At 43.8% G+C, this 27,611-nt stretch overlaps 1 protein-coding gene and 2 long non-coding RNA genes across 4 annotated transcripts; 2 read left to right on the forward strand and 1 right to left on the reverse strand.

Annotated features, from left to right (window-relative positions):
* The first annotated feature begins 746 nt into the window (after positions 1-746).
* Positions 747-27,535, forward strand: LOC143116930 (P-selectin-like). Of its 2 annotated transcripts, none has more exons than XM_076278320.1 (10): positions 747-831; positions 1,070-1,148; positions 1,471-1,863; positions 2,252-2,359; positions 3,018-3,203; positions 3,502-3,690; positions 4,440-4,625; positions 4,981-5,166; positions 26,549-26,668; positions 26,762-27,535. In XM_076278320.1, exons 2-10 carry the CDS (start codon positions 1,070-1,072, stop codon positions 26,824-26,826), a joined length of 1,512 nt encoding a protein of 503 aa, XP_076134435.1. In that variant the 5' UTR covers positions 747-831; the 3' UTR covers positions 26,827-27,535. The 2 variants fall into 2 exon arrangements, with proteins under 2 accessions (XP_076134435.1, XP_076134434.1); XM_076278319.1 differs by lacking the exons at positions 26,549-26,668; positions 26,762-27,535 and adding exons at positions 5,318-5,503; positions 5,653-6,238.
* LOC143115232 (uncharacterized) lies at positions 6,301-8,459 on the forward strand. The gene is made up of 4 exons (XR_012985072.1): positions 6,301-6,527; positions 7,224-7,254; positions 7,775-7,893; positions 8,241-8,459. It is a non-coding gene; the product is annotated as an uncharacterized LOC143115232 (long non-coding RNA).
* LOC143115239 (uncharacterized) lies at positions 18,368-19,360 on the reverse strand. The gene is made up of 3 exons (XR_012985074.1): positions 19,299-19,360; positions 18,609-18,668; positions 18,368-18,489 (listed from the first exon to the last, which is right to left on the reverse strand). It is a non-coding gene; the product is annotated as an uncharacterized LOC143115239 (long non-coding RNA).
* Positions 27,536-27,611: the final 76 nt, after the last annotated feature.

Here is a 27,611-nt window from a genome sequence, read left to right on the forward strand (position 1 = left end):
GTCATCTCTTGCAAATGTCTTCACACATTTTCGTTGGGTTCACACACATTTCACACCCTTTTGCAAAACAGTTCATACAGGTGTCATTCAAAGACCCCAAACTCTAGGCTATTGGTTTCCCTGCTGTGCTTAACAAAAGGAAAGCAACTATTCACAGGTGGTAGAGATTCCTTGCATAAGTCTACACTTGTGTGAATCTCCTTTGCATAATTCTTGGGTTCTTTGTGTTCTCTGGGAAATATGCTGTGATGGTTCATTTCTAACCACAGGAAGTGGACTCCACCCTGTGTTATCTATGTTTTGCTCTCACACCCACCTGAGGTGCCCAATCAGGCGTGCAAAACATGCTTTAATGAAGGCCATGTTAGCATGAAGGAAATCAACTAATAAAACATTTTCTAAATAAGAAACTGTGATGATAAATAAAACATAATCAAGAGAGGAAATAATTTGGCCATAGATGTTTTCTGTTTTCACTGTCTCAGCAATTTTCTATCTTTCTTTCTATCTCTCTCTCTCACACATACACAGAATGCAATGCAATGCAACTCCCTCCCTCCCGCTCTCTCTGTGTGTGTGTGTGTGTGTGTGTGTGTGTGTGTTTGTACATGTGTGTCGCCTATGTGTCTAAAATTGACTTGTGATTGAAGCAAGAATAACACACCCCACTATCTTTGTGGCAAGTTTCCTGTGGATGTTGCATTAAAAGAGAAAAGAAGGTTGCGAAACATCCTTTTTCATAGGAGCGATGATTCAATAGTCAAGTCAGCTCTAGAGTGTGTGAATGGGTCTGTTGGATGCTGAATCTACCAAAACATCTGTCTGTGAAAGGTAAGATTCTTCAAGTCATGGTCATATTACTTGCTGTCATATTACATAAGATCAGGCCTCTCACATGGACTTAGACTCAATATAAACCTCTTAATGAGTAAATGTTACTATGAATTATGAATTGAATTTGTTGAATGTAAACCATCCTCTCCTGTGTGTGTATATGTTGAGATGCACCAACAAAAGAGTGACTGCGTGAGTTCTGTCTTGACATATTTGTTGGCTTATTGCTTTACAGATGCGCTCTTGGATATTTCATCAGCGGCCATCCATGGTGACTGTGGCATTGGGGATTACTTTCATTGCAATAAGTAATGGTGAGTTATCCACAATGAGATTGGATTTGCACTATAATACATCACACCAAAACTAAGTTTACTAAGATTCTGATGCACTCAACAACATGGGATTTTGCTTCTTTATGTGCACTTAACAAAATGACAATGGACAAAATCAAACTTTGCTGTGTATTAAGGTACTTTGATATTTTCAAGGTGCTTACAGCCATTTCAAGTGTATGTTATTATTTTGTTTGCATACAATATGATCCTTAATGACAATGTTTCTCACATAGAACCAAGTAGTTAACTGGCTTTGCTTATGAGAGAGATTTGTCCTTTTGATTTGCCCTTTGTTCAGATTTGCTTCTCAGTCGAATGGGCGTTCAGGCCTGGACTTATAATTACACCACAGACCCACCATTGAACTGGGCGTCAGCTCGACGCTACTGCAAGGAGCACTTCACCGACATAGTGGCAATCCAGAACAAGGCTGAAATCGCCTACCTCAATGAGGCACTGCCTCGTAACCGAGGCTACTACTGGATCGGCATCCGGAAGGTGCAGGAGAAGTGGACCTGGGTGGGCACCAATAAGGTCCTGACACCTGAGGCGGAGAACTGGGCCACGGGGGAGCCCAATGACTTGGGCGACGGGCAAGACTGTGTGGAGATCTACATCAAGAGAGAGAAGGACATGGCACAATGGAATGATGAGAACTGTGAAAAGAAAAAGGGAGCTATCTGCTACACAGGTTAGAATAATTAATAATTAATTTAACATGAATTGAAAGTTGGTGATGCTGATCTGCTAAAAACTAGAAATGCTTAGTCAGTCAGTGGCATATAATGCAGGGTATATGAGTAAAAAAAAATATTAAATTAAATCAAATTTTATTTGAATTGCAAGAATATTTATTCTTATAAGATAAAACAAAAACAACCTGCTTTATCAATGGCATACTAAGATGCAGGCACTATATGAATACACATATTTACATTTATTTACCATTTACAATTAGACTATTTATTTACTATGAAGTGCATCTCATATCCAGATTCGGAGAGTAGCACTGAGTGATGTGTGGGGACAGTGGAGTTGACTGCTGGACCTTTGTCTGTATTTTTTTTTAACCCAAATAGCCTCGTGCTCTGAAAAGTCCTGCAGTCAGTTTGGGGAGTGTGTGGAGACCATTGGAGACTTTAAGTGCAGGTGTTATCTTGGCTTTGAAGGCCCTCGCTGTGAGAGAGGTGAGTGTGTGTCGTTAAAAACCCACATGCCTCACGACTATCTAGGGTTGCCACATGTTACTGGATTTTCCGGGATTGTTCTATTTTTTGAGTGACTAATAATATTTTTCTGGACACAAATTCTCTCGGTTTTTGGTGAAAACGAACTTCTGATTATAATTTCTGCTAGTTTCAAATGAAATGGCTATTTGGTTTTGTTCTTGGTTGTGTTTATCATATCAAATCCTGTGTAGCCATCAGGGCATAGGTAAGAGACAATAGGAAATGTTTCAACATTGTATGTACATTGCTGCTACACAATAACACAGTTCTCACCACGTGCATCACGCACAAGGGACAGAAGGGGTACCAAAATGTAGCCAATAAATAGCCTTACTGCAAACTGATTTTCTCTCTTCGAGAATGTTTATGATGTCGAAATGCGCCAACTCCGTGTTACATGATGCAAGAATGATCATGCAGCAAATCTAACTTGAACGTTAGTTACTCATTAATTGGGACCGCAACTTTTTTTCTTTTTCGTGGAGGTGGGTGGAATGTCCCGGATTTTCCCAAATCAAATGTGGCAACCCTACGACTATCCCACATACTTTCTCATTAGTATCAGAGAGTTATTTAACTGTTTAGTCTGCATTTCTTGGCCTGTTCTCTCCCTCAGCTGTGGTGTGTGGGCCAGTGCAACCCCCAGAGCAGGGCTCAGTGGGCTGTCTCCACGCCTTTGGAGAGAACAGCTACAACTCCAGCTGCCAGGTCCGATGCAATGCAGGCTTCCAGCTGCAGGGGGCAGCACAGCTACTCTGCCTGGCCACCAGACAGTGGGACCAACAAACTCCCTTGTGCCAAGGTTGAGAAAAATGACTTATGTTTGATTTAATTTTATGTTAGACATGTTGTTGCATGTTAATATTAAACTATTTGGCATGCTTACATTGAATCTGCATACACAATTTAATAAATGTTTGATGAAATACTCTCATAACTGAAATAACACCTAAGGTAGTAAGGATGGAGGAAAAGCTCATATCTATCACTTTCACTTCAAATCAGTTTCTTCATAGTGTAAAGGCATTATGCCATGCTGTTCACACCTTGTGCTATTATTGGTATGAAATGATTGACTATTTGACCTGCTTGACCTGCAGCTGTGAAGTGTCCAGCAGTGTCTGATGCCCCTAGTGGAGGAGGTGTGAACTGCAGCCACCCCATTGCTCCCCACAGCTTCAACTCCACCTGTGAATTCAGGTGTGATGAGGGCTTCCTGCTCCAAGGAGCTAAGAGAACAGAATGTGACGCCACAGGCCAGTGGACGCACCCAGCCCCCACCTGCAAAGGTACAGAATCATACAAAAACACACATTATTGAAGACAGAGTAAATGTATATATATATCCATTTAGATTGGAAAACAACAGTGATACTGCTGGTGCTTATGTTTTTTTGCACCAGTTGTTTTTATTTTTGTTTGCTGATCAGTCAGTGTGGAAAAATGAAAAGATCACAGAGATGAATGAAAAGAGTACTGGCTGGATGAGAAGGGATATTAGCAGGGTCAGTTTGCATAATGTTTTAGACATTAGTGTGAATTTCACTCTAGAATATCACTCTCACTTTGCCAAAATGCTTAGTCACCCAGTATATCATTGACCGACAGTGACTTTCTTTTGCTACTTACATCTGCAGAGTGAACAATATGACAATTTGCTTTAGAGAAGTAGGCCCTGCCAGTTTGGACCAGTTATGCAACCCTTGCAAATTCACAGACCTCTGGCGCCATACTAGGGACACGCCTTAGTGAGAGCAGAATCAGTTTGTGTTTTTGGAGTACCCTACCCAGAGTTTTAATACAGCCTATGGCTGACAGTGCTTCTCATACATTAGCTAATTTGGTGTCCTCAATCAGTACCATAGGAAAACTTCAACTTCAGTAATGACCCAATAACTAGTCTGCATCACTGTTGTCATGCATACTGTACGTATACAGTATGTGTGTTTGTGTGTGTGTGTGTGTGTGTGTGTGTGTGTGTGTGTGTGTGTGTGTGTGTGTGTGTGTGTGTTGCTAACCATGTTTTCCTTTCCTCCAGTGGTAACCTGTGATCCACTGCTGGTGCCTTCGGGAGTTGACTTCACCTGTGAAAACCCACTGGGTGCCTCCCCCTACAACTCTACCTGTAATTTCTCCTGTAAGGTGGGTCACACTCTGATGGGACCATTCAGCCTCACCTGCCTGGCGTCTGGAACCTGGTCAGCAGCAGCACCTGTGTGTAAAGGTGAGACACTCACTGTCCGCAGGATGCTTGTTAGGTGTATGACATTAAAGACTCAGATGAATTCTGATCAATGGCATAGCCCTGACAGAATATAAATACAAACATGAAAACAGTTACATAAATAAAAACAGAAAACTTGTTTCAAATCCCACAATTCAAGATCATGAAGTACATTCATGTGTTCTATAAAAGCCTTAATGACCAGTTATGCCCTTCAAACAACCTTCATGATCACACTGCTTTCTGTAAATAATTATGTTATACAGCCGGTCACACTTCATTGCCAAAAGTGACAATGCATTTGTAAAAAAAAATACACAATTTTTAGCATTTATTGTCTTTTGATATACTTCAGTTGTACGCTGTGGCCAACTAAATGCCCCTCTTAATGGCAAGCTGCGGTGTCAAGACCCTTTGGAGAATTTCGGCTACAACTCCACCTGCTGGTCAGAGTGTGATGAGGGCTTCCTACTCCAAGGAGCTAAGAGAACAGAATGTGACGCCACAGGCCAGTGGACACAGCCAGCCCCCACCTGCAAAGGTACTGACACTGGGTGGTTAACAGAGGTGTGCCAACACTAGCTGAGAAGAAAGGAAATACAACAAGTGCTGGGTGTCAGTGTTCTTTGATGTAATGAAAATATATCGTTCATGGATGTTGTTGGAGTGAGTTGTTCTCCCATGTGTTGTAGTTGTAAGGTGTGAACAATTAAAAGCCCCATCAAATGGCAAATTAAAGTGTCAGGACCCCTTGGAGAAGTCCAGCTACAACTCCACCTGCTGGTCAGAATGTGATAGCGGCTTCATCCTTAAGGGAAACAACTCCACGTTCTGCTCCATCCGAGGCCAGTGGAGCCATGCCCTTCCCATTTGCCAGGGTAAGAAACATACATCCAACATGTATCATCTTCTATTCCACGACTACACAGACTGATCAAATCACCACAGCATTTACTTATCACCACTCTGACCATAAGCCAATCACTAGCCTATGTCTAGCCCCTCATGTCTCTGTTTCATACTCTAGCTGTTGAGTGTCCTGTAGTGTCTGATGCCCCCAGTGGAGGAGGCATGAACTGCAGCCACCCCATTGCTCCCCACAGTTTCAACTCCACCTGTGAATTCTGGTGTGATGAGGGCTTCCTGCTCCAGGGAGTTCGCAGGATAGACTGTGGCCACACAGGCCATTGGACATCCAAGGCTCCAACCTGCAAAGGTACAGATACAGACAGAGGTGTTCCAACACTAGCCAAGAAGCAAGGAGATACACCAAGTGCTGGTTGTCAAGGTTCTTTAATTTATGCCTAATGATGTATATATTTTCGACATTACGGACACTTCTGGTTTGGGACAACTCGGTGAAAACAAACACACTGGACAATTGAAGTGAATTAAAAAAATGACAGAATATAACACGGTTTTGTTTTCACCGAGTGCCACTTGTAGACTACGAAATTACGATACTGTGATGTTGAGAATACTGTATGCAGTAGCACATTATGCATACATGTAAGAATCATGAAAATATGCATCAAATTGTTCATGGATGTTGGAGTCAGTCGTTCTCCCAGGTGTAAAAATTCAAAAGCCCTCACCTCTCCCTAGCCACTTGCACTCTGTGTGCTTGTTCACGTGGAGGGTCCACCATATTAACCCTTAAAGGTGTGGGCAAAGATCCTTAATATACAAAGATAAAGCAGCACAGGCTTCTACAATGGAATGGAATTGTACACAGTTCCTGCCTCCTAAAAAGGCGTGGTCAGAATGCGCTGACGCTACCTCGTTGATGAAAACGTCAAATATTTTTCATTTTCGCGCCTCTCTCTTGCTGTGACCAACTGGAGCTGGCCTGGGTGACTGAATTTGGTACATCGTCGTGGCAAGATGCGGTCTGATTTCCAGGTAAGTGGCAGTTTGAAATGTGGCAAGGTATTTGTGATTAGTCTGTGTCAGTGTAACGAGTTATCTATGTAGTAAAATGTCTGCGGAGTTTAGGTAATAACATTATTATTATCTCGTGTCGCCGTCATGAATGTTAGCTCATTGAGGAGTAACGTTAGTTGACGTTAGCTAGCTAACCATCTGATACCGATAGCAGAGCTAGCTGAGGCACTAGCTACCAGATTAATTTGGTAGTTAGGCTACAAAGATAATTTACGAACCTGATATTTGCTCTACCTAAATCGGCATCACTATAGCTTGTGGATCAGATCTACTGCAAGCGACATTGATTTAGCAGTTTTGAAATGTGTTTAGTTGCTAGTAAAAAATGAGTAGCTACCGTATGTACACAGTTGTTGGTGCACTGAATTTTATTATCAGCCTAGCGTAGCAGCTAGTGAAACATTTAGTTTTACGCCATATTCTCTGTCCTTGATGACGCGACGATTTTCTCTACTGATCTCTGCCCCGATCCTGCACATTACATATTTTTGTATTAAGTTTGTCTCTGATGGCAAATGTGTAGTCAGGGTGGCGCTCAACGATTGTGTTGAATAACGTTACATCAGTTGTGAGTAGTTTTTCTCGGATGGTCTTGCACAGACCCTTATCAAGCAGCACTAAAATGAACGTCATGTTTGCTAATTCTCTCCCCAGTTGTTGGACGAGCAGAAGGACGCTATGGATGGTGAGGATGAACCCGCGATGACAGGGAGGAATGAACTTGAACCTGTGTTATTCAGAGGATAAGTCAATGCTATGTACTGTGTTCTGTAACTGTCCGCTCTTGTGGCCATTCAAATGTATAGGGCAATTCCACGCAAAACTGTAACATCCATAACACCAACACAATGCCATGGTATTTAGTTGGCATTATGGATGTGACAGTTTTGCGTGGAATTGCCCTATACAAGTTACAGACTTTCAAAGTTAAACATATCAAATATAATTTCATATAGGCTACTAACAATCAGACCTGAAGACTTCATGAAACACTACCAAAATAAAGTTGAAACTAATTCTACAAAAGGCACTCCAAAGGAAAAGCCTTTTTGGCTGCATTGGCCAACATGTTTCGACCAACAGCCTGTCACTATGAAACTCTGTAACTAGATTTAAACTTCCCTCTGTATGGAAAAAAATATCTATTATTCAACATTAGTTAACACACTGAGAATGATTGCTGCACTATATGTATTGTTCTCTAGCAACCTGAAGGTCCAAGACTCAATCCACTGAAGGCTCTCCGTAAGATGGTGGATCTGATGTCTGCTTTGTGGTCCTATAGGACGACGCCATGGATTGGGGTCAGAGATGCGCCTGAGAAGTAAGTGTTTGTGTTTGTAATCAAGTGCTGTAATCACAATTTGACTGATGCTAAAACTGGAGTAGGGGATTTGAATGGACATTTATACCGTGAATTTAAGACATCAAAAATCCTGTTCATGGCCTCAAAGAAGTCAGTCCTAGTATTTGCCTAACTTGGCAGCCTCTCCAGCTGTATCATAGTCTTCAGTCCTATTGTGTTATCACAGCATTTATAGTATGAAGGATCATATTAAGCAAAGCAATGTGCAGGTGTAGTAACTTAATTTCAAGAACATAAGAACATAATTGTAATTCATGATGTTTTTTTTTTATTTTTTACTTTGCGTGGTGTTGTCTCTGTTTTAGGTGCTGTAAATGCTGGCCATATGACTTCAACCTTCATCCAACCAAACGAAGAGATCCTGCTTTCCTACACTCCATTCAGGATGTTAGTTAATTCAAAGACAATAACAGTATTTAGTTTTGTAAATGCTTAACTACCACTCAATGCAGGACACATCTACTGGCAGTTGATGGAGGGGGTTTAGGGCAGTTGTGCTATTCTTTTCCTTGTGGGTAGACTGCAGAATGAGGCTATGTATGCAGGTGTTAAATTGTGGGATTTGTTGAAAATGTGAATTTCAAATAAAACCATACCATTCAAAGTTAGCCTCACACACTTTATACTGTAATGATCTGAGCCTAGCTGTCATCACTGTACTCCCACAATGCTGTGCGTGTGTGTGTGTGTGTAATGTTGATGTTGGTTTAGTATGAGTAATGGCGTTTACCTTATCATGTATGTGTTAGCTGGTATAGTCTTTCTTTATGTTGTACCTCATGTGTTTACCCCGTGTATTGTATGTGACTACCCTGTTTGTGTATTGTGCTTGTTTAATTGACCTCCCTTGTGTTGCCTGTTCTATGACGTTCGTGTTTTTGGTGCGTAACCAATAAAGACCATTTTGAGACAATCTTACAGTTTGTTACATTGGTGTCAGAAGTGGGATGACGACCCCTACTGGACGGGAGGAGAAAGCTGCAACCGATTACCTGGCGATGATGAGTTTCCTGCCAAGACGGCTCTTCGACAGCACGCTCGCCCATGGCCACCTGCTGAGCCCAGCAGACGGAGCCAGCCTGCAGCGTGACCGTGATGAAGAGACCCGCCCCCGGCCACAGGAGGAAACGAACCGGGCTGATGGCAGCATCCCGCCACTTGAACCCGCTCCACACGGGAGCGATGGAAACCGGCCAGTCCTCGGTGCGACGGCGGCGGTAGAAGGGCGCCCCAGCGTAAAGTTGCCCCACTACAATGGCGAAAGGCCGCTGGCGACATACCTGGTACAGGTCCGGCTGGCAGCCGAGCTGAATGGCTGGTCGGCGGAGAGAACGGGCGTACAGGTGGCGTTGGCCCTGGAGGGGGAAGCGCTACAAGTATTAGAAGACCTGCCACCGGCGGAGCAAGTAAGCTGGACCGCAATCGAAGCAGCTCTGCAGCGACGATTCGGCCAGAGAATCTTCATCAGCGATGCCAGAGAACAACTCGCTTCCAGACGGCGACACAAGGACGAGAGACTGGGCAAGTTCGCGGCTGACCTGCAGCTGTATGCCCGGCGGGGCTACCCAACGTACAGCCAGGGTCTACATGAAGAGATGGCACTGGAAGCGTTCGTGCGAGGCATCCACCCAGAGCGGCTAAAAGAACACCTTCGCCTGAGCGCCCCCAGCTCGCTGTCCGTGGCGCTCGCGGAAGCCGAACGGGTGGAAAACATCTTCCGCACAACAGAGTCGCGGCATTGCGTACGCCAGACATCGATGGAGGTGACGCGGCAGACCACGGCACAGCCACCACAACGGCGCCCACGCGAGTGGAAGAGGCCGGCCAGCGGAGACGGATGCCACCGGTGTGGCGAGCCGGGACACATCGCGTGGTACTGCCCAGCCCCGGCACCCCTCACGCTCGCACCCCAGTTACTAGAAGAAGGTGGCACGGCGGGAGGGGCTATGGATTGCATACGGCTGGGCCGGCTCGGCCAAACCAGAGGACTGTATGTGGACTGCACGCTAGATGGGACTCGGTGTCGCGCCTTGATCGATACTGGCTCCACCATCTCGTTTGTGCGCCCCGGTCTCTTACCCGGCACGCTGGTAGCCAGACCCAGAGGCTGGGAAAAGACAAAAACGGTGAGACGGCGAGCCGCCGGCTTTGGTTGGCTAGCATTCAGGATGATTGCATTCTCGGCCTGGACGTGCTAGAGAAATGGGGGGCTGTGGTGGACATCTCCCGGTTCACACTACACTTAGGGACGAGCAGCGTAGTGTTGCACACGGCGGGGAAAACAGAGCATGAAGTGCGGAGAGCTGGCTTGACTCTCCAACTAGCTCCACACAAGCCCGCAGGAAGCAAACTCGCAAAGAGTGCTCGCCCCTCCCCACACAAGCCCGCGAAACTCAAGCCCGCGGAAACAACAGGTCTCATCCAGGTCCGCTTGCTGAGTCTCCGCCCCTCCCCACACAAGCCCGCGGAACTCAAGCCCGCGAAAACAACAGGTCTCGTCCAGGTCCGCTTGCTGAGTTCGCCACTGCTCAGCTCACGCCCACTAGAGAGGAGCCAGGAGCGCGGGTTGAGCAATCACCACTCTCCACTCAGAGAGCGCGGCCCTCTGTAGAGACAAGGCAAGCCGTAACTGAACTCTGCACTCGTAGCTGTGAGGGGCTGAGTGAAGCACAGGGTAGCCAGGTGTGGAGACTACTAGCAGCGTACACCGACATCTTCGCTGCAAGAGATGAGGACTGCACCCGAACGAGCCTGGTCCAACACGAGATCGACACCGGAAATGCTCGGCCCATCCGACTTCAGCCTCATCGCTTACCGTTCGCCAAACGACAAGCAGCTGAAGAAAAGATCAAGGAAATGGCCGCGGCAGGAGTGATAGAGCCAAGCAGTAGTCCCTGGGCTGCGCAGGCTGTACTCGTCCGGAAGAAGGACGGCTCGTGGCGGTTCTGTGTTGACTACAGGCTATTGACTACTGTGTTGCAACGGGCCAGCGAACTTTGAGCGGCTGATGAAGCGTGTCCTGGCGGGCATTCCACGAACATGCTGCGTGGTTTACCTGGACGACATCCTGTGTCATGCAACAGACTTCACCGGTGCCATAGGACATCTGGAAAAGGTGTTCGACGCCATACGGGGTGCTGGGCTCAAACTGCACCCGAAAAAGTGCCACCTGTTCCGGAGGCAAACCGGATTCCTGGGCCATGTCGTGGGGGCCGCCGGAGTGGCCACCGACCCAGCTAAGGTGGAGACGGTGAGACGTTGGCCTGTTCCGCGCAATGGTGCTGAGCTGCGGAGCTTCCTGGGCCTGGCGTCATATTACCGGCGTTTCATCCGGGACTTTGCTACAGTCGCCAGCCCGCTGCATCGTTTGACGCACAAAGGCCAGCTCTTCGAGTGGACGCGAGAGTGCGACGCGGCATTCCAGCGGCTGCGGAGGGCGCTATGTGAGGCCCCAGTGCTCGCTTTCCCTGACCCTCAACTGCCTTTCATCCTGGACACCGACGCCAGCGACGTGGGCGTCGGCGCCGTCCTCTCTCAAGCAGGCGAGCAGGGCAAGCAGGTGGTCGCATACTTCAGCCGCTCACTGGACCGAGCGGAGAAGAACTACTGCGTGACCCGCAGAGAACTGTTGGCTGTGGTGGTGGCAGTGCGCCATTTCCGAACCTACCTCTACGGCAAACGGTTCCTGCTGAGAACGGACCATGCATCGCTCACCTGGCTGCTGAACTTCAAAGAACCAGAGGGCCAGCTGGCTCGCTGGCTGGAGGCGCTCCAGGACTACGACATGGAGATTCGACACCGGGCGGGTCGCCTTCACGGCAACGCGGACGCCCTGTCCAGGCGTCCGTGTGCAGCAGACCAGTGCCAGCACTGCCACCGGATGGAGGAGAGGAGCCTGGCCGCGGCTCAACCGGAGCCCGCTCGTCGGCTACAGGCTGCATCACCGCTGGCAGAGAGAGAGAGTCGCTGTTTTCAACGCTCACCAGCGTCGCGCCAACGAGAGGGTCAACGCTCGCCAACAGCACGCCAGCGAGAGACTCAACGCTCGCCAGCGCCGCGCCATCAAGAGAGCCACCGCTCGCCAGCTTCACGCCAGCGAGAGAGACAACGCACCGCAGCCCAACGCCACAACACAGCACTGCAGAGCGGCAGCTGAGGCCATGGACGCGCAGTCACCGGTGGACGTGATGTCGAGGGAGGAGATCCGGAAGGCGCAATCGGAGGACGCCACGCTTGGCCGAGTGTGGTCATGGATCGAAGCCGGTCAGCGACCGCCATGGACTGACGTATCAGCACTCGATCCAGAGACCAAAGCAATTTATTCACAGTGGCCGGGAATAGTAGCATGTCAAGGACTGTTGTATAGACACTGGCGAGCCCCCGATCGACAATCTGACATTTTCCAGTTGCTGGTTCCTGCTGGATTACGAGCCCGTGTACTGGAACAGGTACATGGGGCTGTGGGGGCGGCTCATTTCGGCATCGCAAAAACTCTTCGTCGGCTGAGAAGCCACTTCTATTGGCCGGGATGCAGGCTGGACGTTGAACTGCATGTTCACTGCTGTGACGCCTGCACAGCGAAGAAGGGCCCCACGCGACGCTCGCACGCTCCGCTGCAGCAATACGCAGTCGGGGCTCCCATGGAGCGGGTAGCCGTCGATATCATGGGCCCACTGCCAGTCACAGAGCGGGGAAATCGCTACGTGCTCGTAGCTATGGACTATTTCACTAAGTGGCCGGAGGCGTATGCAGTGCCAGATCAGAGCGCCCACACGACAGCGGACAGACTGGTCACTGAGATGTTCTGCCGGTTCGGGGCACCGGAGGAGCTTCACAGCGACCAAGGGCGGAATTTCGAGGCGGAGGTGTTTGCTGAGGTTTGCCAGCGCATGGGCATCCGGAAAACGAGAACGACACCTCTGCATCCACAAAGCGACGGGCTGGTCGAACGGTTTAACCGGACGCTAGCAGTGCAGCTGGCCATATTGGCCGACCGCCGACAAAAGGACTGGGACTTACACTTGCCCCTGGTGCTATGGGCATATCGCACAGCGGTGCAAGAGTCAACGAAATGCACACCGGCAGCTCTGATGTTCGGGCGAGAGCTACGCACGCCGGTGGACTTGGTGTTCGGTTCCCCGAAACTCACTAGCCAGTGGGTCGGGCCGTGCGATGTCTTAGAGAAGCTGTCTGATGTGGTCTATCGTGTGAGACTGATTAAGCGTCGGAGAGTTGTGGCTCTCCACCGTGATCGACTGGCCCCGTATCGACCCCTGGCCTCAGCTGAGGGTCGTGGAGACTTTGACACTGACTCTGTGGAACGTGGTGACAATGGAGCTGTGGCTCTAACACCGATCACCGTGCAGCCTTCACCGGAAGTCACCGCCGCGACAGCGGGGCGCCCACAATGCCAGCGTTGCGTCCCAGCCAGGCTCATGGACTGACGTAGGGTAAGACTTGAGTCAAGGGGACATGGACTAAGTCTCGGGGGGCTGTGTAATGATCTGAGCCTAGCTGTATGACTGTACTCCCATAATGCTGTGCGTGTGTGTGTGTATAATGTTGATGTTGGTTGTAGTATGAGTAGTGGCGTTTGCCTTGTTGTGTATGTGTTAGCTGGTATGGTCTTTCTTTGTGTTGTACCTCATGTGTTTACCCCGTGTATTGTATGTGACTACCCTGTTTGTGTATCGTGCTTGTTTAATTGACCTTCCTTGTGTTGCCTGTTTTATGACGTTCGTGTTTTTGGTGCGTAACCAAAGACCATTTTGAGACAACCTTACAGTTTGTTACAATATAATGAGTTTACATTTTTTGCTTAATATGTGTCATGTTTTAACTTCATCTTACCTAATTAAAAAATATATACGTGCTAACAGGACCTTAGTCAGTCGGAGTTGATAGCAATGACGTAAAACTAAACTGTGTAGAGTTCCGTGGTTGACAGCCTATCAGCGACGCCAACAACATTTTCGCCTCAGTTGATATTACAGGGATGCAAACAACGCGCTTTTCGGTGCCTCCTTCACGTTCCTTTGGGCGACTTATATGAATCGTACAGATCCGAAGAGTTTTTTCGGGCGGGGGATGCAGGGATGCTTTTTGGCGAGACTCGTTTTTTTCACGTCATCTAGGCCCTACCGCAGGCTACCAGATATTATCATCTGATAATATTTGTAGCAAAGGAGCGGTAGATGTAGGCTAGCCTATCACTCTGATAGCAGCTAAGAAAATATAGGCTACACTCTCAGTTCGCACTAGGCTACTTCAGCTGGAAGTTTTAACAACTGTGGACTTGACTAGTGTGTAGCTGCTAAGCTTTCGTTCAGCTGTCAGTGGCGCTGCCATCTGACTGTCATCATCCAGAACCGTGCAATAATGAAATTATTCCACCTAGCCCATCAGTAACAAAGTTCAAACTAGTCACTGAGATAGTAATCGACAATTTTTTTTTAAATGTAATCTAGACCTACTGTAATATCTAATGTTACGTGGGAATTGCAAGAAAACGAGTGAAAACAATTCACTTTTAACCACGCAAGTGCGTGTGTCATTTATTGTCGATCAACAAAAACAGCATGCAGTTGAAACGTAACTTAGGGCTATATTTTGGGGCACCAGCGCATGGCGTACAGTTCGTTTTTCAGTCGCGCGAAGTTGAATTCGGTATTTTGCACCTTTATTTTTTAAGCATTGCGCCCAGGGGTGTGGCAATTAACAACCTAGGGCGGGCCCTGGCGCGTTCTCTAAAAATCGCTATCATACACCACCTAAACCTGGTCAGAAGTCAATGGCGAGTTGTTCATATGCTATTTTAAGAGCGCATGTCAACAGTCATATTGGCAGGTGCACGCACCATCCTTCTATCATTCATGAACGCACACCAGCGCACGTCCATGCAAAGCATTACAAATTGCACGATTACAATGTTAAACATAATTAGAATAAAGATATTACGAAATACTGTACATCTCATGATGAGTAGTTATTCACCATCATTTGCAAATTGGTAATGACGGTTAAAAGTGATTAGGGGAGAGGCGAGAGACACGTATGGAGCACAGCTGAAGACGCACTGTCACGAGATATAAGCAACTCCTCTGCAGGATAAATGTTGTTTTATTCAGTCATTTGAGCAACATTAGGGTAAGTGTTGCTTTTTCCAGCCTATGTTTTCGATGGTAACCCATTGTCAGTCAATAGTGAAAGTAACTGCATATAACTGTCTTGTCGTTGACTGACTTCCTTGGTGAAGTTAGTTTCACTTTGCCAATGAGTTCAAATAATAGACGAGTGCAAATGCGTGAAGGCTATGCTAAGTTTTAGTAAAGCATGGTTTAAGAATGACTATTCCATACGCAAGCAGCCTCCTTCAAATGCGCCGTTGAATGCCAAAATACCGATGCATTTATCTGACATATCGCGCGTTGCGCCGTTAAAGGGAATGACAGATGTCATTCTCATTGGTTTAAAATGATGTTACGCCCCAAACACACCCATATGACTGATTAAAAGACCTAGGAACACCTTGTTACGCCATGCGCTCCACTTTTGAGGACGAAAACCCTCCCAATGTGAACTGGACATCCTACTAAATTTGAATAGACTTTTGACGAGTGACGATGCACTTTAGAATGTCATGATAGGGCCCTTAAAGTCCCAGGGCCCTATCATGACATTCTAAAGTGCATCGTCACTCGTCAAAAGTCTATTCAAATTTAGTAGGATGTCCAGTTCTCATTGGGAGGGGTTTCGTTCTCAAAAGTGGAGCGCATGGCGTAACAAGGTGTTCCTAGGTCTTTTAATCAGTCATATGGGTGTGTTTGGGGCGTAACATCATTTTAAACCAATGAGAATGACATCTGTCATTCCCTTTAACGGCGCAACGCGCGATATGTCAAATAAATGCATCGGTATTTTGGCATTCAACGGCGCATTTGAAGGAGGCTGCTTGCGAGACCGTATGGAATAGTCATTCTTAAACCATGCTTTACTAAAACCTAGCATAGCCTTCACGCATTTGCACTCGTCTATTTGAACTCATTGGCAAAGTGAAACTAACTTCACCAAGGAGTCAGTCAACGACAAGACAGTTATATGCAGTTACTTTCACTATTGACTGACAATGGGTTACCATCAAAAACATAGGCTGGAAAAAGCAACACTTACCCTAATGTTGCTCAAATGACTGAATAAAACAACATTTATCCTGCAGAGGAGTTGCTTATATCTCGTGACAGTGCATCTTCAGCTGTGCTCCATACGTGTCTCTCGCCTCTCCCCTAATCACATTTAACCGTCATTACCAATTTGCAAATGATGGTGAATAACTACTCATCATGAGATGTACAGTATTTCATAATATCTTTATTCTAATTATGTTTACCATTGTAATCGTGCAAGTTGTAATGCTTTGCATGGATGTGCACTGGTGTGCGTTCATGAATGATAGAAGGATGGTGCGTGCACCTGCCAATATGACTGTTGACATGCGCTCTTAAAATAGCATATGAACAACTCGCCATTGACTTCTGACCAGGTTTAGGTGGTGTATGATAGCGATTTTTAGACAACGTGCCAGGTCCCTCCCTAGGTTGTTAATTGCCACACCCCTGGGCGCAATGCTTAAAAAATAAAGGTGCAAAATAACAAATTCAACTTCGCGCCGGTGAATAACGAACTTTACGCCATGCGCTGGTGACCCAAAATACAGCCCCCAGACATTTAAAGGGACATCGATCACTCAAGACATAGGCCTACACCACAACTGAGTGAAATGCTTTGAATAGCCTACAAAACACTGCATTTAGATAACAACTACGTGAAGAACTAATAATCTAGTTAATGGTGAATTAAGTTTATGGCATTCACATTTAAGAGTGTGTCCATGAGAGGACCAGGCGGGGGTGACACATGCTACGTCACCGATTTTGATGAAACTTGGACAGTTTGAAGGGTCCACCTAAAAACTCAAAAAGCCAAAATAGTAAAAAATTTGAAACAACCCAGGGGGAGTTAGGACTGCCTCCTTGTTTTAGGGCAAAAAAACTCAAAAAAAGGCCCAAAATTGCATAAAATGTTGACATCCCTCCTGCTGTCAGATTTAAACACAGCAAAGTAACAATCCATGCCATCAAAGGTCCATCCAAGGTTAGTTTAAAACTGGAGTTACAAGGCGTAAGGTGTGACTGGTGTCAGTCCAGGACTGCACATGTCCACTATGTCACATGCTTTTTGGCGAATACCCAAAAAATAGCAATATTCAGACCTGAATATCTCCGATGAGCAACCTCCTTTTTTCAAAATTCTTTCTGCACATGAAAGGGCCATCTGTGGACTTCATAAATCAAAAGAAAAATGCTCGGCCTTTTTATTATTTTTTTCGTGACAACCGCCTAAATAGTGTGATCCAGCCAGTGATTTCAAATACATATCTACTTCAATGATTGGTTGAAAATAATGCTTAGGTCATTTATGGTGGACAAATGGAGATATATTATCATCAATCATGTCTGCTGATCAAATCCAAGCTACATTTAATGTCCTGAGTGTAATATATTCCTTAAGGTAGCTCAAAATGACATCATCGGGTGACATACACCAGTATACCCGTAGGTCTAATTTTTGCAAATGTGATATCTCCAACATATCTCAGGGCTAGAAACAGTCACTTGGACTCAAATAATAACTTGTAATATTTTGATAGTCAAAGGTCAAAGGTCAAGGTCACTGTGACCTTTTGTACATCCCATTGTGGTGAATAAACCTCTAAAAATCCCTGACATAATTGCAAATGTGATACAAACATTCACACTGGCCCTTTCTGAAACCAATCCCTACCCACTCCCCTAAGTTACGGTGTGCACTCAGGTGGGAATCACCCTTACAGCTAAATCGAGTTCTCCATGTAAATGGGAAAATGTTGGAGTTCTTTTATCACTTTTGGGTGCTATAGGCTAGTTGGAACTGCTCACCTCAATGAACTATGAATAGCTATGCTAACAGTGGGTGCTTCAGACTGAGGTACTGCACACACACAGATGAGAAGGGTATGTATCATCTTATCTAACTCTGGCAGAGACAATAAGATAATTTCCCAAAATGTGGGCGTGTTCCTTTAACACTTGGTTAGGAGTGCAAGTGGCTAGGGAGAGTGTAGCTAGTTTCGGAAAGGGCCTTTCACTCACAGATAACAAATTCATTTGAATTTGATGGTCAAAGGTCATAGGTCAAGGTTATTGTTACTTCACATTCTTGTGAGGAATGCCTATAGGCAGGGCCGTTTCAAGGAATTTGGGGGCCCCAAGCAAAATGGACATGGAGGCCCCCCCACCACCACCACCGCACGCAAAGCCTACAGGAACCACAGCATAGCCATACAGTTTAAGTTCACCCACACTTTTTATTTTATATAAATAAAAAATTTTGACAGTGTTGCATATATATACTGTGCATTAGTTTTGAACATTTTGAACATTTGCAAAAACACCACCATACTATAAAATCCAATGTCAGCTTCTTCCTCATGCATGGAGGATGAAGTTTATGGTGTACCTGGGAAAATAATTGAAAAAAAATCTGAAATTACCTGTGAAGTACGTTTGACCATTTCACTGTTAGCATATTGGAAAAGGTCATTAACAGCTCAGCTCAGTGAGAGAAATTCACTCTACCTTCATCAGTGGAGGTATCCTTAGGAAGAGCCTGAGGGCTGAGAAATTTAAGCAAAGCACCTTGAGGGAGAAAGAAAAGATATGTTAGCATTTCCATATTTTGATATTTAGAAGGGATGCAGCTGCTTTCTACCAATGCTTACTGTAAAAACATCCCAAGCTAATGTTATACATTAACCTAGGCCTACTTGTAGCTTAACATAGCATTTAAAAGCATTCTGCTGTTTGAGAATTAGACAGACGCACCTGGTACTTTAAAGACAGTAAACAGCTGGCGTGCATGAATACTGCTAGACATGAATGTTCCAGTCTGCTTTGATGCACGGAATTTATCGTGTGGTTTTCCTAACCCCCATTTGGTAAATAGATTATCACGGTCGAATAGTTAGTATAACAGAGAAGCTATGCCACTTTCATCAAAACCTATTACAAAGCTATAGCAATGTTATGTCATTAAATACGATAAACAGTGATTCTGGAAAGATCTGCGTCTTCCTTATCCCGTTAATAAACATATTACAGTATGTAACCATATTCCGTCCGTTCGGTTGCTCTAACTGTTCTAGTTTGTTACAAGCAGCATTGGCCGTCAAGCAGGTAGTTAACATAAAAAATGTTTGCTAGGCTAGCCTTCCTGCTGCGACATTACACCATTACAAGTAGAGCTATTTTATTCAATTTATCACTTACCACTATCTTGTTTTTTCTTGTCATCCTCTTCCTTTCTCTTCTTTCTTTTCTGGCTTCCGGACACATAACTCCGCTTCATTATGACTGCCTGTCTTATATTTTCGCGGCAGCAGAGATCACAAACCTGGCTGGCTGCTGTCAGCGACTACTGAGAGGGGGCCCCTTGAGGGGGATCCCGGTATTGCCGATAACAGTGTCGCACTTTACTGCATGACTATCAAAGGGGCGCTCACAGTTTGTCGTTGCATTTTATTCTTAACCAGTCGTTGTCTTGGGGGCCCTGGCCAGCTCGGGGCCCCAAGCAATTGCTTGGTTTGCTTGCCTTCTAGCGACGGGCCTGCCTATAGGAAGTTTTTTTTTCTTTCAAATTCGGCACACACAGTCACTTACACTCAAAGATGAACTGATTAGATGTGAGTGGTCAATGTTACTGTGACCTCTCAAAAAAACAACATGGGCCTACTGTATTTTTACACCTTGAACAGAATATCCTGGAAACACCTTGAGGGAGTTATTTCCAATTTAGCACAACTTAGGCCCTGTACACACATAACCAGATATTTTATGTTTGGGTCTTTCATCCACACATAAACAGTGTTTTAGCCCACACAGATATTTTTTAAAAACCTTCTAAAGAGAATGCTGGTTTACTTGGATCTGTGGACATCCAAAATGGAGATTTTTACGAACAAGTATATACGTACTGTATATACTCTTTTGATCCCGTGAGGGAAATTTGGTCTCTGCATTTATCCCAATCCGTGAATTATTGAAACACACACACAGCACACAGTGAACACACATAACAGTGAGGTGAAGCACACACTAATCCCGACGCAGTGAGCTGCCTGCTACAGCGGCGCTCGGGGAGCAGTGAGGGGTTAGGTGTCTTGCTCAAGGGCACTTCGGCCGCTCCTACTGGTCGGGGTTCAAACCGACAACCCTTCGGTTACAAGGCCGAAGCACTAACCAGTAGGCCACGGCTGCCCCCGTGTACAAGGACATGATGGTTACTTTGGGTATTGGGTGGGCTTTACTTGTTTCGTAGCCTACTGTACCTCGATGTCCATCCATCGTAAAAACATGTCTGTAGACCCTGCTTATTAGTACAAGTTGTTTTAAAGCAGAGACTCTGATATGGTATAACCACCTAGCTTCATGTTAGGGTCCCACAAGGAAATCTGTCTGAAACATTGAAAACATGATAATGTACATTACTTGTGAATCTGTTTCCATTGCATGCCACATGACCAGTGGATAAAGTGGGATTTGGCAGGTGGGGGAACCCTAAAATCCAGTGTCAGTGCAACGGAGAAGAATGACTCACTGTTGGACAAAATATTGAGTATTGTGGTGTAGCAATACTTTTTGGACAAGAATTGATAGCTTCTTGGTCACCTCTGTACACATGAAAATTAACTCCCCAATTATTTTAACAATATAATCGTGCTGTATCGTTGGTATGAAAGAATATATTTATTATTAAATTATCCGAGGTGGCGGAACTGCGTTCCTCCCACTTTAATTCCTGCATATGACCGCTGTCTGCTGTGTTGGGCTAATGGGACAGTGCTAATTGAGTAATGCCAAGCTAGATTAACATTTTCCAATGTTAAAACCATTTATCACATGAAAAATAACAATGTTATTATCATGTGATAATAACAATAATAACAATACTCTGTGTTTCCAGGATATCATGTTCAAGTTGTAAAAATATTTTTTAGTGAATAGTGAAATAGTTTTTTTTTGTGAGGTCAGAGTAATATTGACCTTTCACCACCCAAATATAATCAGCCACAAAACTTCTGTTAGACTTTTTTTGAGGAAGGTCACTGAAAGGAGCTGTAACAAATATTGGAGGCTGCTGAAAAGGCAAGCCAATGGCTATGGCACTCACATGCTATTTGGGGTCATGTTGTAACCTGAATTGACTCTGAGACGCTGCTGCTGTGTTTTTGGAGTGGTAGTTGTTGGTGCCTACATCAAGGGCTTGCATGTCGGCTGTATGTTGTTGATCAGATCATAAGTGTCCACAGTAATGAAGAGGAATGAGTGGAGAATTTATGATATTGCTTGGTATGTTGGTATGTTGCTGATCGGATCATAAATGGCCATAGCAACAAACAGGAATGACTGAAGAATTTGTGACAATGGTTGGTAGTTGGTATCTAAATATTTGTTGGTATTTGTTGGTGTCTGCATCAAAGGCTTGCGGTTTGACTGGGTATGTTAATGATCAGATAATAAACCACCAAAGCAATGAAGAGGATTGACTGAAGAATGTGTAGGTATTTGTGGGTGCCCACATCAAGGGCTTACAGTTGGTCTGGTTATGTTGCTGATTGGATCAGAAACTGTGGGAGAAAAAGAACAGGAATGACTAAAGACTTTGGTGGTACTTCTTGGTGCCCTCATTAAGGGTTGGTGTTTTGTTTGTTGTATAGTTGCTGATGGGATCATAAATGGCCACAGCAAAAAAGATGATTAACTGAAGAATTTGTTGGTATTTGTGGGTGCCCACATCAAGGGACTGCAGTTTGCTTGGCTGTGTTGCTGATCGGATCATAAACGGCCACAGCAAAGAAGACAAATTACCAAAAAATGTGTCGGTATTGGTTGGTAGACAACCTATCATGAGTGTGGAGGGAGCTGGGTCTGAGATGCCAGATACCACTGTTGAGCCTTCTGAAGGTCACCGATGAATGACGAAGACAAAAGTGCGAGTGAATATTTGTACCAAATTTGAAAAAACATCCCTACAGGCATTTATGATATATAATTTTCTCAAGAATGCAAGGTCCTTGACCTCGACTTTTGACCACCAGATTCAAATATTTGTTATCTGTGAGTCAAAGTGAATATTTGTATCACATATGAAATTATGTCAGGGATTTTTTGAGATTTATCCACCACAAAGGGATATACATAAGGTCACAGTGACCTTGACCTTTGACCTTTGGCTGCCAAAATGTTACAAGTTATTATTTGAATCCAAGTGACTGTTTCTAGCCCTGAGATATGTTGGAGATATCACATTTGCAAATATTGGACCTACGGGTATACTGGTGTATGTCACCCAATGATGTCATTTTGAGCTACCTTAAAGAATATATTGCACTTAGGACATTAAATCTAGCTTGGATTTGATCAGTAGACATGATTGATGATAATATATCTCCATTTGTCCACCATAAATGACCTAAACATTATGTTTCAACCAATCATTGAAATAGATATGTATTTGAAATCACTGGCTGGATCACACTATTTAGGCGGTTACAGCGACAAAAATAATAAAAAGGCCGAGCATTTTTCTTTTGATTTATGAAGTCCACAGATGGCCCTTCCATGTGCAGAAAGAATTTTGAAAAAAGGAGGTTGCTCATCGGAGATATTCAGGTCTGAATATTGCTATTTTTTGGGTATTCGCCAAAAGGCATTTGACATAGTAGATACGTGCAGTCCTGGACTGACACCAGTCACACCTTACGCCTTGTAACTCCAGTTTTAAACTAACCTTGGATGGACCTTTGATGGCATGGATTGTTACTTTGCTGTGTTTAAATCTGACAGCAGGAGGGATGTCAACATTTTATGCAATTTTGGGCCTTTTTTTGAGGTTTTTTGGCCTAAAACAAGGACGGGGGCCTAACTCCCCCTGGGTTGTTTCAAATTTTGTACTATTTTGGCTTTTTGAGTTTTTAGGTGGACCCTTCAAACTGTCCAAGTTTCATCAAAATCGGTGACGTAGCATGTGTCACCCCCGCCTGGTCCTCTCATGGACACACTCTTAAAACATTCAATAGCCTATGAAAACTTGATCAGTCAGTTAAATTGTTCTCATAAAAGGAACAGCAGGCCTACAAAATATTCCAAATAGGCTAGTTTTATTGCAGTGACAGAAAACGTATACTGCAACATACGAGTTTAAACCATGTTAAATTTGAAAGCATCTAGCTAGTGACAGGTGGTGTAAGGGGGGGGGAAGAGAACAAACCTTGTAACCTACCTGATTCCACAGTCATTGTTCATTATTTGGCCTATAATTTAGCCTATAGTATTGGCATTTGAATCCATGAAAATTAACCAAAATCTATCATTTCCTATCGACAACAGACCCCAGCAACGCATCGAATCGTATTGCTACACATTTTGAAGTATTGAAAAGAATCAAATTGTTGGCTTAAAGAATCGATATTGTATCGAATTGTGTAAACTTAATTTACACTCCTAAATGTCATCCTTATAATTACTGTTGTTTTGGGAAGTATTTATCATGCAAGCATCGTGCAACCATACTATGAGTAATGCAATGAAATCATAGTTTTCAATTTTGCATTAGTAAAGCAGTCCACTGATGTGCATGTTTTCACGGACTGCTTTAGTGTCAAATGTGCAACAACAATACCATACCAATAATAATGGATTTATATATCCATATAAATAGATTTCTGGTACTATCCTTAGACTGGAGGGTTTTTTTTTTTGGGGGGGGGGGGGGGGGTAGTCGGTGGTCATCTTCATTTTTGACCATGTTTGGTTTTTAAGTGTCATTTGTTTTTTATTATTCACCTTATTAGGGCTAAGGACAACTGAAACTCAACTCGACACTACAAAAAAGCATTGTTGTTGACAATGAAAATACTTAATGATCACAATTAGAAATTGTTAGGGTACCTAATATTGATTTATACCTTATAGCAAGTAGTAGGCTAAGTGGTGCTTTGCATACCCCCCCCCCACACACACACACACACACACACAAAAAGGGCTGCTGCTTGATGTCGTGTTGGTAGTAAAAAATATTGTGGAGGTAGTAAAAAAGGTAGTAAAAAGTAGTAAATTCAACTCTATGATTCCTGCATATACCCTGAGTTTATTCAATCAATGCATAGTAACGCACTGCATTTAACACCCAGTAACGTTAACGGCGTTGTAAAGACGGGAAAAGTAATTAGTTAGATTACCCCGTTACTGAAAAAATAACGTCGTTACCTAACGCCATTCTTTTAAACGGCGTTATTCCAAACACTGTGAAAGATGCATTCAAAATGAATTTCCCTAAGTTTCATAGTCAAGACAAGAATGTAAAAATATTATTCTAGTGGGCAAATCCTGCCTGTACGGTCCGTGTAACGCTTTGCAGTGCTTTGTTCTATTTGCTCCATCCATCTGATCCAAATAAAAAAATGTGTTCAATAATCCAATTTTCATTTTTTTTAACTGGTCAGCAAATAGATAATACATTTGTTTACATTTGTCATTAGTCACACAAGATAAAGAAAAAAACAGAAACTGGATTGGAAACAAAAGTAAAATTTAGTTATTGGATTTTTGCCTTTTTTACCGTTTTTGTTGGGCTGAACCACAAGCGTAGGGGGGGTGACCTGATACATATAACAGAGCGCGCGGTGTTGGTTATCACATTTTATCAGCGGATGTGATTGAGGGCTATCAAACACAGTTCAGCTTGCATCAAGGTGCCAAGCGATTGATAATGTCAGCTCGAGACCAGAACTTCAGATGCAGAGGGAGACATTGCTGCGTCTTGACACTTATGAGTAGGCTAACCTACGTGTTTTAGGCTACTCATGTCTCATACATGTAGGTAGAGATGAGCTGTTCTGGGAGGCTTTGGAGACCTACATGAGCATTACCAATGGACTTGAGCCGTAGTAGCCTACAGGCCAATGTAGGCTATTTGCTGTTGAAATAAATAAATGGATAGCCTACACTAATGAATTATTCACTGTTGTGTCTTCGTTTAATGAACTTAGGCTAGTGTAAAGTGTTAAATAAGCAAAAACGACCCATGTCAAACAGTGCTTGGGGTAGCCTATAGGCCTGTATAGCCTAAACTGACGGATGGCAAAGCATTCTGCTTTGGGGAATTGTTTGCTATGGTAGGCTATGGCATGGCCATGGTATTCAAATATAGCCTACTATATGTTCAACATAGGTTAAAAGTTATGTTTAACGTCCCATCTCCCAAAAATCGGCAAAGTTTTATTTATTAATCTCTAAAGTAATGAGTAAAAATCACAAACAACTTCAGGCGGCGCTCTCGTCCACCAGCTATGGTGTTCTCCCCCCGGTGCTCGTGGTTCAGTCCAACCACAAGCGCAAAAAAGGAAAATTAGAAAATTGACACATTATTTCGATTTTTAACTTCTGAACAGAAAACCATAACTGTGCTCAATTGAAAATCAAAATAAGCATCAATAACCCCTTTACTGTGCCGTCCTAAAGAATGGATAACAGATTTTAAAGCCTATTTTTATATTGTTTTATGTGAATTCTGAAAATAGAACACAGCACTGCAAAGCGTTACACTGACCCTACCTGCCTGTAATCTGTAACTTGAACTGTGATTTTCTCAGTTTTTCAATTGGAAAAAGATGGCGGGAGGCAATAATGCAAAATGCTGTATCTTGACAACAATTCAAGATACTTTGACCAGGATATAATTTTAAAGCTCGTGGTGTCCTCTGTCTATTGATGCCATAATAATTTTGGGTCAATGTGACTCATTTTGCCAGGTCACATTTTGTTCTTTTTGAGTACAGCTGACAGTCCTTATCATACATTAGCTGATTTGGTGTCCTCAATCACTACCACAGGAAAACTTGAACTTCAGTAATGACCCAGAAACAAGGGTATTGTAACCATGCCGTTTGTCCATCTGTGTGTGTGTGTGTGGCTCACATAACTTAAAAACTACTAGTTGGATTTATATGTACAAGGTCAACATGTTTGGTCCTCCAAAATGTTTATCTGGGTCCATATCCAAATGAATAAATGTAAAAATGAATAAATCCACATCAGGATCTGCATATTGAATTTTTTCCACTTTCTTTAAAGCATAACTTTTAAAGAGTAAAAACAAGGTCTATTTACGGTAGTTCATATGTTCCAACTTTGATTGAGAGGTCTTGCTCAAAACTCCACCAATTAATGTAAGCTTGTTAACTGGTACGCTTTAATAAATTGTATGAATAATGAAAAGAATGCACACCCTCCGAGGTGCTGGCAAGGGAAAATAAACTATAAAAAACTTGGTCACCGCACACTCTCTCTCTTTTTACTTTTTATTGATCCCAACGTTTCGACCTGTCAAGGTTTAATGTTAATATTAATATATCCCCAATGTAGGGGAATGGTAAACAGTTACCTGACTGCTCTTGTTATTGAACCAGGGTGTAGAATGTGCATTGGGTTAAACCACGTTGTGATTAATCTCATTTCAGTGAGAGAGAGATCATTGGGTGCAGCCCTGCTGATGTACACAGCAGTGGGTGCTGCCTCTGCCCTTGGCCTGCTTGGTTTGATTGGTGTAGGATTGCTTGTGCGACGCATGGCTAAGAAAGGTAAGAATATAATGATAAATTGATTGATGTTACAGTCTTGCCTTTATATTTGTGTCTGTACATTTCTCTCTAATATTTTGTTCTTTTCCACAGCCAGTAGCAGTAAGGGTGAGACGTTGTGGAATACTGGAATCAATCCAGTCTTTGAAGACAGTTAGAACAGAACAGAAACAAATAAATGCAAATACAAATAAAAACTAGTATAAATATATGAAATATATGAAATATACTTATGTGCTTAAATGCATTTGTTGTAATCAAATAAATTATGATAACGTGTCTTGTGTAATGTCAGGAGTAAAAAGTGAATCTTTCAAGCAGTCAATCATACAAGTCATGAAAGTCATGAAAACTGCCTTGACAAGACTGTATAGGCTAATACTTTTGTTGTTGAAATTGTGAGGATAGGAGATACTGCAGTACATCACATATGCATTATTATTGGTCAGATTATACTAATATATCTATATACAAATTGTAAACATTCAAACATTATATTATGTGTTGTTACGACAAAATAAAAAGAGTTCTGTGAAAATACTAGCCTTACTCGCCGCTAGTCCTTGTAGACCTACTCTGCGCTGCGCCTTGAGAAAGCTGGGAAAGCCTGCTGGGAGGTCGGTCACACACACCCACTGGTCCTCGCGGCCTCTGGGGATAAAGAAATTGCAAACAGGTGATCCATTGGATTCAATGGTGCTGGTAAAAATCTGCAAATAGTGACATTTCCAGTTAGCGTCTACTGTCTGTAACATGTTAAATGTGAAAGGTGCCCCCAGAGTGTAGCACTGTAGCTGCCTGTCTGCTCTAGCTGTTGGCTGCAGCACTTTCTTTTTTTTTCCTACCAACAGTACTCGGTGACCTTGACAAACAGAGATCTATCATTTTAATAATAAGAATAATAAATAAAGACAATATTTATGGTTGCATCTTATTTTACCTC

This window comes from Alosa pseudoharengus, unplaced genomic scaffold, assembly GCF_046254945.1.
Source record: "Alosa pseudoharengus isolate Yale_2024_CS ecotype anadromous, Long Island Sound unplaced genomic scaffold, YU_APseudo_1.1 YU_APseudo_1.1_scf_11, whole genome shotgun sequence".
NCBI lineage: Eukaryota > Metazoa > Chordata > Actinopteri > Clupeiformes > Clupeidae > Alosa > Alosa pseudoharengus.

What these genes read in the sequence shown, in the direction of transcription:
- LOC143116930 (XM_076278319.1), top strand. Translation starts at nt 1,070, where the DNA reads ATGCGCTCTTGGATATTTCATCAGCGGCCATCCATGGTGACTGTGGCA. An exon ending in AGGCCCTCGCTGTGAGAGAG is followed by an intron (nt 2,360 to 3,017) that starts GTGAGTGTGTGT and finishes TCTCTCCCTCAG; the next exon opens with CTGTGGTGTGTGGGCCAGTG. An exon ending in AGCAGCACCTGTGTGTAAAG is followed by an intron (nt 4,626 to 4,980) that starts GTGAGACACTCA and finishes GATATACTTCAG; the next exon opens with TTGTACGCTGTGGCCAACTA.